Source organism: Berghia stephanieae, chromosome 12, assembly GCF_034508935.2.
Source record: "Berghia stephanieae isolate SIO BIC M18660-M18661 chromosome 12, UCSD_Bste_1.3, whole genome shotgun sequence".
Classification (NCBI taxonomy): Eukaryota; Metazoa; Mollusca; class Gastropoda; order Nudibranchia; family Aeolidiidae; genus Berghia; species Berghia stephanieae.
In genome coordinates, this window is record NC_088371.1 from 28,203,095 (window position 1) to 28,214,241 (window position 11,147).

At 36.0% G+C, this 11,147-nt stretch overlaps 1 protein-coding gene across 1 annotated transcript; it reads left to right on the plus strand.

Moving 5' to 3' along the window:
* The first annotated feature begins 1,085 nt into the window (after positions 1 to 1,085).
* Positions 1,086 to 9,674, plus strand: LOC144957952 (cytochrome b5-like). Its single transcript, XM_078889512.1, has 3 exons — positions 1,086 to 1,327; positions 4,536 to 4,902; positions 8,975 to 9,674. The coding sequence occupies exons 2-3, from the start codon at positions 4,899 to 4,901 to the stop codon at positions 9,304 to 9,306; spliced, it is 336 nt and encodes a 111-aa protein (XP_078745638.1). The 5' UTR covers positions 1,086 to 1,327; positions 4,536 to 4,898; the 3' UTR covers positions 9,307 to 9,674.
* Positions 9,675 to 11,147: the final 1,473 nt, after the last annotated feature.

The window sequence follows — 11,147 nt, forward strand, 5'->3', positions numbered from 1 at the left end:
AAGAGAGAATGTATCGGCACCCGATGAAAGTGTTTAAGGTCCGGTTTGCCTTGCAAGGACTTGTGTAGATGCGGTGTGTGTGTGTGTGTGTGTGTGGGAGGGGGGGGGTGTGAGGTCAGTACCGTAATGAGTAAAATTCTCTCTCTCTCTCTCTCTCTCTCTCTCTCTCTCTCTCTCTCTCTCTCTCTCTCTCTCTCTCTCTCTCTCTCTCCCGCTCACCCCCTCTCCCCTCTCTCCCGCTTTTATCCACTAGTTACAACACGAAATAACCGTAAATGGTTACCAGTGTATTTAAAGTTTTAGAACGGACATTGTATTGTCGTGGTTATTTCCTCGGACAAGTAATGCTATATGGGAAAAAATAAAAGTGCTAAAAACGCACTGTTATGATAAGTTGCCAGAGTGGTTCTATATCAGGTGTTATTTATACGGGTCATAGCTACCTATATGCCAATTTTCAGGATTTCAACCCCAATGTGCACGGTTTTAGCCTAATTTTCCCTAATACAATGAATATGAAGAAAAAAAATATTTTTACGCAGTTATATACCTTGTTTAATTTTGCTGTAATTGGTAAAATCTAACCGATACGTTATGATCGATTGCCAGAGTGGTTCTATATCAGATGTTTTTTCTAGGGGTCTTAGCAACCTGTATGCAAATTTTCATGCTTTCAACCCGAATTTGCACGGTTTTAGCCTAATTCCCCCTACTATATTGTCTTCTGGCACTTTTCTACTCACTTCATCTCTTGTTGTTACCAACATAAGTGCCTGCTCCATTCACTTTTCTGAACTGAAAACACAGTACCTTTTAGGAATGAATGTATAAACTGCTGAAATGTGGTTTTACAAAAGGATGATGAGGATAAGCTGGGGGAAAGAAGAACAAATAACAGCATACTGGAAGAGCTGGAAGTCATGTCAGAACTAATAAATGTCAACAAAAGGAGAAAACTCATTTTTTGTCGGTAAATATGCCGTAAATTGGACAAAATATTGATCACTATGTGTAAAATACTACACATTTGCGGGAAAATCCGTTCTTATTTTTGACTTCGGGAAATTCCATCTCAAACCGGAAATTCCTGTTGTTGATTGTAAACACAAGAATGAAAGAGCCTTTGGTTTCATAAAAACGCGATCCCCAGGATTAATACATTCGTGTTATGCCAAATAAAATCATTTCTCAATTGATTTAACATGGCATAGCTATAGCTTTCGGAAGACCTCCTGCTCTTTTCAGGGCCCTCAACCCTAAAGTATTCACTTACATTAGTTCTGAAGTAGTTCCCTATTGTATCACATTTATTTAGGCTTACTTGTAGGTGTGTTCGACAAATGGATGATGCCAAGTCTGCAAAGATAGATCATCATCAAGCCCTACTGCAACCTCCTCGTGGTGTCGAACGGTAACAGGTCAAGCTGGCCAACTGCAGAGGGCGACAAGAATAGGCAATGGCAAACCATTCTTGTAACTTTGCCGAGTTAACTGCATGAATAAGTCCAAAAAGTCAAAAGGTGACAGCTTAAAGGGGAGCATGTTTTCACGGAAGACTGCTGCCTCGCTCGGTTGGGAGCGTGATGTTCGTCAGGTCACACCGAACCGTCAGCCAGTTACTAGGCGAAATAAATTTAACAAATGTGACAAAACCAAAATTGGGACATGGAATGTCAGGACCTGTGCCCAAAAAGGAAAACTAAACAACATTCTAAAAGAAATGAAACGGCTCCAAATAAATATTCTTGGCCTGGCAGAGATGAGATGGAAAGAGCAGGGAACCATGTCAAAACAAGAAAACAACACGACATATAAGATCATATGGAGTGGTGGAACCTCTTTCCAAAAAGGAGTAGGGATGATCTTAGACCAAAAATCAACCAAATTTTACAAAGGGCACGTAGCAATCTCAGACAGAGTTTTGCTGGTTAAGCTAAGAGGACCTGTAGTTGACACCAATATTATTCAAGTTTATGCACCAACAGAAGAGGCGACAGATGCAGATATGACAGAGTTTTACCATTCACTAGACAAAGCAAAACGAATGTGTAAATCACAAGAAGTCCTTATGGTAATGGGGGACCTAAATGCTAAGATTGGCAGAGGCAGAGATGGTGACATAATCGGACCACATGGACTCGGAGACAGAAATGAACGAGGAAACATCTGGGCAGATTGGTGTAGAACAAATAAATTAATGATTTCAAACACCTGGTTTCAACAACACCCAAGAAGAACCTGGACATGGCAATCACCAGGGGACAGAGCAAGGAACCAGATAGACTTTATAGCAGTATCATCAAGATTCAGAAATGGCATATTAAATTGCAAAACCTACCCAGGCGCCGATGTAGACAGTGACCATGTCCCAGTTGTTTGTACAGTAAGGATAAAGTTTAAAGCTATTCAGAGAACGGCTGGTAGAATAAAGAGGGATTACAGGTTATGCAAAGACAATGGCATACAAACAAAAATGAGAGAAGAATTTGAAAATGCACTCATGATACAAAGCCAAAGTGAACCTGATAACGAAAAATGTGAAAAACAATTTGATATATTCCAAAAGTGTGTCAAAGCAACTGCAGAAAAACATTTACCAATAGCTCAAATAAACAGCAAAAAGGAATGGATGACAAATGAAATTCTAAACCTATTTGAAGAAAGACGAAAATGCAACAGAGGGTCTGCAGAATACCAAACATTGAACAACCACATTAAATCCAAATGCATCGAGGCACACAGAACTATCTAGACTGGAAATGCTGCGAAATCGAAAGAGAATACAAACCCAACCCCCAACAAGCTCACCAAAGAATAAAAGAACTATCAGGGAAAAGGAAAAGCAAAGCAGCAGGAAGTTGTATCCAAAACAAACAAGGGGATCTGCTATTTGAAGAACAACATATAGAAAGCCGATGGGTAGAATACATAGGCGAACTGTACAATGATCCAAATAGAAATGAACCACCACTGAAATTCAAAGAACCATTAAGCGGTCCAAACATCACCAAAAGTGAAATTGAACATGCCATGGAACGAATGAGGGATGGTAAAGCAACAGGCCCTGATGAAATATCTGTAGAGGTATTAAAAAGCCTAGGAGATCTAGCAATTGATGAACTTCACATATTATTCAACAATATATACAATACTGGGAAAATTCCAGAAGATCTCTGTAACTCTATTTTCATAGCAATACCAAAGAAAGCAGGTGCAGTCAGATGCGAAAATTTTAGAACTATAAGTTTAATAAGCCACATCAACAAAATACTGTTGCGTATAATTATCAACAGGCTAAGGAATAAGATTAACCCCGAAATCGCAGAAGAACAATATGGATTCCAACCTGACAGAGGGACAAGGAACGCAATATACCTCCTCCGTGTTTTAAGTGAAAGAGCTATACAGGTTCAGACCCCACTATACCTCTGTTTTGTCGACTACAAAAAAGCTTTTGATAGAGTACGCCACGAAGAAATACTAAAACAACTGCACTCCATTGGCGCTGATGAGAAAGACCTCAGACTCATGCAAACATTATACTACACCCAGCAGGCATCTATCAAAATCGGAAACTCTACAGGAAATTCCATTCCTATTAAGAAAGGAGTCCGTCAAGGGTGTGTTGCCTCCCCAGATCTGTTTAATCTATACCAAGAAACAATCATGAGGGGCATAAATAATATGGAGGGAATAAAAGTGGGAGGTCACAACATAAATAATATAAGATACGCAGACGATACGGTACTCATTGCAACATCAGAAATCCAACTTCAAAAGATTGTTGACAAAGTGGTAGTAGATAGTGAAGCCAAGGGAATGGAAGTGAATATCACCAAAACGGAATGCATGGTAATACAGAAAAACCCGAAAACAACAACACCTGCAATATAACGATTCACGGCGAGCAACTTACCAACGTAGAAAGTTTTAAGTACCTAGGTTCAATAGTGACAACAGATGGAAGATGTAACCGAGACATACGAGCAAGAATAACTCAAGCCAAACAGGCCTTCATGGACCTGGGAAACATTTTGAAAAACAAACAGATGTCGTTCGGGATTAGATTCCGAGTCTTGAAGTGCTACGTGTGGCCAATCTTGTTATACGGATGCGAAAGCTGGTCTACAAATGCAGAAACACAAAAGAACATTGAAGCTTTTGAAATGTGGTGCTTGAGAAGGATGCAGAGAATATCGTATACTGCACACAAAACGAACGAAGAGTGCTAAAACAAACATACCAACAAAGGAAACTAATGCCCTTAATAGTGGATCGACAACTATCCTTTTTCGGACACATAGTAAGGAAAGATAAGAAGGAATACCTGGCAAGTTGTGGAAAAATACCTGGTAAACGCGCCCGGGGGAGACAAAGAAAAAACACTCATAGACCAACTGAAGGGCTTCACCAACCTAACAATCCAAGAGCTGTTTGAAAAAGCAAGAGACAGGGAGGAATGGAGAGAGATAATTCATGCAGTATCCGAAGCCTGGACCAGGCATGGAACCTAGAAGAAGAACTTGTAGTTGTAGGCCACGCCTTTCTTTCACCGCTGGCATCATCCGCTTACGACGACGATCTATCTTGATTGTTTTACGTTTTAGGGAAATTATGCCACGAAATACAACTTAAAGTCAATTTCCTTCTATTTACACAACTTAAATAAGATGTGAACCAATTTATTATTGGTAAATTACCACATGCCATCGATTTCAATTGTGAATCGAAACAACACTCACTCTTATCGACGATTAAAATCATCATCTCTCAGTAGCTCAGGCTTTACTTTCAATTTGATTTTAACCTCGGCCTCTGGTGCATGTAGTTCTAACCATTCTAATACAGACAACGTTCATTGACATCTTGGATATTACATTTTATTGTAAACCGTCAGAATGGGTAAGGCGTTCATGTTTCGATTGCTTTTACTTTTATCATCATCGTCATCATCATCATCATCATCATCATCATCATCATCATCATCATCATCATCATCATCATCCCCATCATCATCGTCATTTGAATCATCATCATCTGAATCATCAACATTATTAATATCGTTATTATTTTCGGATACATAGTTTAGTAAATTCACTACTGAAGTCGGATAGGGTACAATGTTATTTGCAGTAGGCAGTGTCGGATGACCAAATGAGTCTGTGTGCAAACATTGCATTAACAAAAGCTTCTATTTCGTGAAATAGAAATCATATTCCAAATGCCATGTCATATGAATTCACAAACTATTGTGAACTTGGTTGAACCGATGATATACTCAACATACTGGCCATCGAGTCTTGGAAGACTTAACTTCCTTCAATTTCATCAGCCAAGATTGGTAGAATGATATATATATATTATATATATATATATATATATATATATATATATATATATATATATATATATATATATATATATATATATATATATATATAATATAATAATTTTAATAATGATAATACTAATAATAATTTCTTTCATCCTTTTGGAAATTCTTTGTATAGATGCGTGATACATAATAATATTACAATAAACAATTGCTACCATCTCCCAAATTAGTAGAGAATAAATAATCAGCATTACATTGGAAATAGGTAAATTGAAAATCTAAATTTTTGAGAAATTTTAATGAAATTAAAGTACGACTGAAGCTGGTAATTGGAATACCACTTTATCGGAAAGCTGCTTAATTGGAATGATCTATGGGAGACAGAATTTTTGCTTTATCCAATCCAGTCCAATCCAAATTAGTTGAAGCTTCATGTAATGAAGATTGAAGCAACTTGGTGTGCTGGGATGGCATTTATGTAATATTTATCTATTAGGTTTGAACTGGTCGCGATAACCATAGAACATTGTTGGGCTATTTGTTACTCTGACTGTTCCATGTGCGACTGGTACTGGAGAATAACGACTGTTCGTGAACATTGATTCTAGAATATGCAGTGCATGTACATTTTCTTTTCTCCCGTGGTTTTTCAATGTGTTAATAGGGATGGTGGTGATTCCCTGTCAGCCCTTGAACAACTTATTGAGCTTTTGCATCTTTCTCCGTTCAATAATGCTCCATCGTGTCTTTTACACTGTGTTGTTGGGTGTAGGTAGTCATTACAGACAAATCAAATGGCCCTTATTTGCAACATTTCTATCTTATTGATCGATGTTGATGTATTCGGGTCCCATATACTGCTGCTGTATTCTAAAACAGGTCTTACAAATACTTATATAATTTGTACTGGTTTGTCAGAATGCATGCCGGTTAATTGGAACGATTTTAGAGCTTCAGAACATTGCGATACTTTTCTTTCCAAGGATTCAAAAATATAAATTATGCCTACTGTGATTAAAAACAATGGAATCACCCCGTGACTTCAAATCAATAAATTGATCTGTAAAGTATTCGGGCCCATCACCACCCATAGCCTTTTCTATGGTAGTATGTTATACTCTAATCCACTGACCGATTTTGATAAGAATTAATTATTGAGAGCTGGGATAAGCTGGGATAAAGGTGCAATGGTTTATTTGCCTTTAATGCCACGGTGATTAAAATTCTCTAAAAGTTAGTCCTTCCAAGCAAATAGGTCCCTGGAGCAGGAGTTTATCCCAGTTTCAATAGCGTGAAACAGACAATACCAATTGCTTGCTACCCGTTGAATAAGACACTGGTCTATCGCAAAGTACTTTCTACCAAATAAACAGACTCAGCTACCCATTCACTGCTGCGTGCTCTGAAAAAATCTGGACTGCACCCGGGATCAATCCTAGTCCCTTTTGCATGTGAAGCGAGTGATCTACCAACTGAGATATTTGGGATCCCCTATTAAAATTCTATAGTTTGTTGTATTTTATGGCGAAAAAAGAATTCATGTGTTTTCGATTAATTTGATCTGTTTTCGGGGAGAGGAGTACTGGCAGTTTATTATATGTACATGCATTGTCATTAGATATGATCATTCATTCTCTTTTTATCTTCATGTCTTCGTACGTTTATTATTAAATATTATTTTTTTTAATGGATGATAAACTTTTAGACAAATAACTGAATAGATGCTTTGTATTGCTATTGTTATAAATACCACAATGAATATTATGTATGTAGTCTTGATAGGTTGTTCCGATTATGAAAGTCAATCAAGGAATCAGTTATGTAATTGGAATGCCGCTTAATTGGAACGACTTCTGCATAATGATGTTGTTCCAGTTAAGCGGCTTGCACCGTATTGTGATAATAATTTTATTTTAATTATTGTTTCTTGACAAAGACAAAAGTGCTGATTTCCTTCACTGCTGATGAACTAAAAAGAACTGTTTCCCATTTACACGGGCAAAATAAGGAAAAAAAGAGTAATTTGCATTTCATTGGTGTAATTAACATCAACATCACTAAACCACTACATTATTAGTGACTCATATTTAGCTTTGTATTAGCACTAATTTTTCCCATTTAAAGTATTTTTTTTCGATATAAGGGAGGTAACTCAGTAATAATCAACCGCTTGTTTCATTGCTCAGTTTTATACGTAAGGGAGGCGACTCAATAAAACCCAACAACTGAAAAACCATAGGAAGAGTAGCATCCCTTGATTTCCTCTGGGGTTTTGCCATTGTGATGTATTCTAATTTTCGTGTGAATTATATTTTAAGATATTTTTTATTTCAAGAAAGAGGAATGTTTTGGCTTAGTTTTAGATTTGAAGGTTTCGATAGAAATAAGCTTTTACAGGAAAATAGAATTCATACAATTGTATCCCTGTCTTGTTTTTTGAAAAGTCAAGATACGATGATTGGTGATAGCGACAGTGTAACTCAACTCCGTCCGGCTCATTCAAAATGCACTGTGGGTACCTAAAATTGTGATATGGGCATCATGTCTCATCCTACATATTAAGTGTTGCTTCCGGCTAGGGTCCCCTTGAAAAGCGCTTATGACATTGCTCTACACAAGGGCTAATTCAAACCAACAAAACAACAACAACAACAACAACAACAATAAAAATAAAAAAGAATAAATTGTCATTTTTGTCGACCGAGATTAGAAGCAAATTTCTGGCTAAAGTGATAAAAAAAAAAGAAAAAGTAATACAATTTCATTGTAAGGCAATTTATTTTAGGATAAAAATATGACAAGGTTCATGTGAAACAGTGCCAGGCACAACAGAAAGAAAAATTCAAGACACACACACACACACACACACACACACACACACACACACACACACATACACAAACAAAACATTTTATTCCGACTCATTCACATTACCCAAGAAAAGTGCCTCCCAGAGTTTTCTTACAAAGTTGAAAAAAAAAAAACGAAAAAAATAAAAAAATAAAATGAAACTATATATAATTGAGGTGTTAAAGAAACATGATTCAATTTTGAGTTGCACGACCTATATCCTTTGGTTTGGACGTACTTAGCTCAATGTACTTTCTGTCATGTCTAATGGAACCAGGCGCTGATTTCTTGAATGCGGACTAGCGCTTAGTCTCCGACTATATATGACTTTAGTCAATGACTTGAAAAAATCGGATTTCATGTGAGCTGACTAAGCAAGTCCAGAACTAAAATCACGGCATATTCGGACTAAGTTTGACTCATTTGTGGTCTAGTGGTATGACACTTGCTTTCGGATCAGAAGGTCCTGGGTTTCGAGCCTCACTCAACGCATAGTTGAGTCCTTGGAGAAGGCTCTTTACTCACATCCTCTCACCGTACTCAGGTGTAAAATGAGTACCTGGTCCTTGACAGCGTTGTCTCTGTCCGAACTTTTAAAAAAATGCCTTACAGGCGTCATGTCCCGTCCTTCATGTTAAATGTTGCTGTTGGCCAGGAATCCCTTGTTTAGTGCTTTGAGCACGTTTAGTGGATTTTGCTCTATATAAAATCTCAAATTTTAAAAAAGTAATACTACTCTACTAAAACTTTTCTATTTGTTTTCTACTTTTTTTCTCTCTTTCATTCCAGGCAACCAACAGACAGCAGAATCCCCGGAAAAGACACCAGAATCCCCAGAACAGACAGAAGATTCCCCAGAGCAGCCAACAACAGATGGTACATTCTGGACAATGGTTGATCTAGAGAAATACATCAGGAAAAAAGGTCTCGACACCTTGATAGTTATTATCCACGGCAAAGTTTACGACGTGACAGAGTTCAAGGACGAGCATCCGGGTGGTCCCGAGATCCTGCAAGGGTACCATCTCAAGGATGCCAGTGACGAGTTCGAAGAGATTGGACATACCAGGGGTGCAATAGAGATGATGGATGATTATCTGTTGGGTTATTTCAAAAAGTGATTTTCATTGGTTTTATAGAGAGGTGCTATAATTTTTGTTGTTGTTGTACAGTACCCGCTGGATTCTATAGCAGACGCTCACGGGAGAAGCCAAGAAGAGGGCTAGAATGCGAGCGTGCCGAAATTCGATGCTCATGAGAGATAACGACTAATTATACGGATGCTATGCATTTGATAAAAATACTCACAACATCCGCCAGACATATAACGTACCAGCACACAAAACTATATGTAACATTGAACTTTTCTGTAGGTTGATAGATAGAATTTAGTGAGAACTAATAATTAAAATGGCTGTCCAAAGGCAATAACAAAGAGCTGAGTGACGTCATGTTCGTTCCTTCTATAGATACAATTTGGTCACCCAAATATATACATATATATATATATATATATATATATATATATATATATATATATATATATATATATATATATATATTGTTTTAACAAAGCATTGTGACCCATTGTGAAAAACTGGTATTGTGTCGGGATGGCCAAATGGCGAAATATGAATTTGGAGATAAAATGATTATAAATGTGCTATTTTAATTTTAGGTTCATTAACTTTATGAAAATATATTTATTGTACATACTCAACATAACACATAATGCTATCCCTACTTTCGACTTCTAAATTATAAAATCAAGTTTTATCAATACTATTACTGCGACGTAATACAGACCTACTGGATATATATATATATATATATATATATATATATATATATATATATATATATATATATATATATATATATATATATATATATATATATTATATATATATATATAAGGTTACATAATGTTCCAAACCTCTCAATTAATTAATGTACCCTGACACTAGTACTTCATCGACAACAAATAGTCTTTATTGCTTTTTATACAGCCCTGTGATTGGAGCAAAAAATGCGTAAAATTAGGATTTTTTCTGGTAGTAGTAGGCAGGTCTGCGCAATATCGTTTTGAGACAACAGGTCACATTTCGTATTTGGACATGAAAATTGATTATTGATATCAATGTCAAATTGAATGTAGTGTAAGCTTCAATTTAATAAACGAAAACAGACAATGTGTATTAGATTGAAGCTTTTTCACATTGTTATTTATTTCTTGGAGCATCGAGCAGCAACATTTATATTAACTCACTCAATCCCAACACCGACTATATCCGTTGTTTACCCAGGTTACTTTTACCCCATGCCTCTTTATTAATTTTTTTCTGAGACAAATTATAGGCGTAGTATCAAAGCTAAAGTTTTTAATTTTGACATGTTAATGGTAGCTGAATAAAACTATCTATGTACATGCTCATTTTTAATACATTTTTTTTCTTCCAATTTTGAAAAGTAGGAAAACAAAAATTGAGTGAGTTAATAAATGATTATTGGTTTACCTCAGAGATTCGATTCTCAGTCGAGGTAAGCAGATTTTTTTTGGTGCCATATTTTTTAATTGCACTTTTTTTGGTTGCTTTTTTTTTCTGGCACTTTTTCATCTACACACCTTTTCAGATTTTTATCTCAAAGGTGATTTTAAAAAATTGCTTATGTATATTTTAGAACATGATAAATGATTCCTTTTTTGAGTTACTTCCAGAGATAACGGAGAGCTGTTTTTTCATACTGATATATATATGTAGTAAACAACAATATATATATATATATATTATATATATATATTATATATATATATATATATATATATATATATATATATATATATATATATATATATATATATATATATAATTGTTGTTACTTCACCTGAAAGTGTTTACTTTTGTTTTGCAAGGGAGGTAACTCAAGTATGATAGAAAATTGTAGTGCTCGTTAAAGTTGC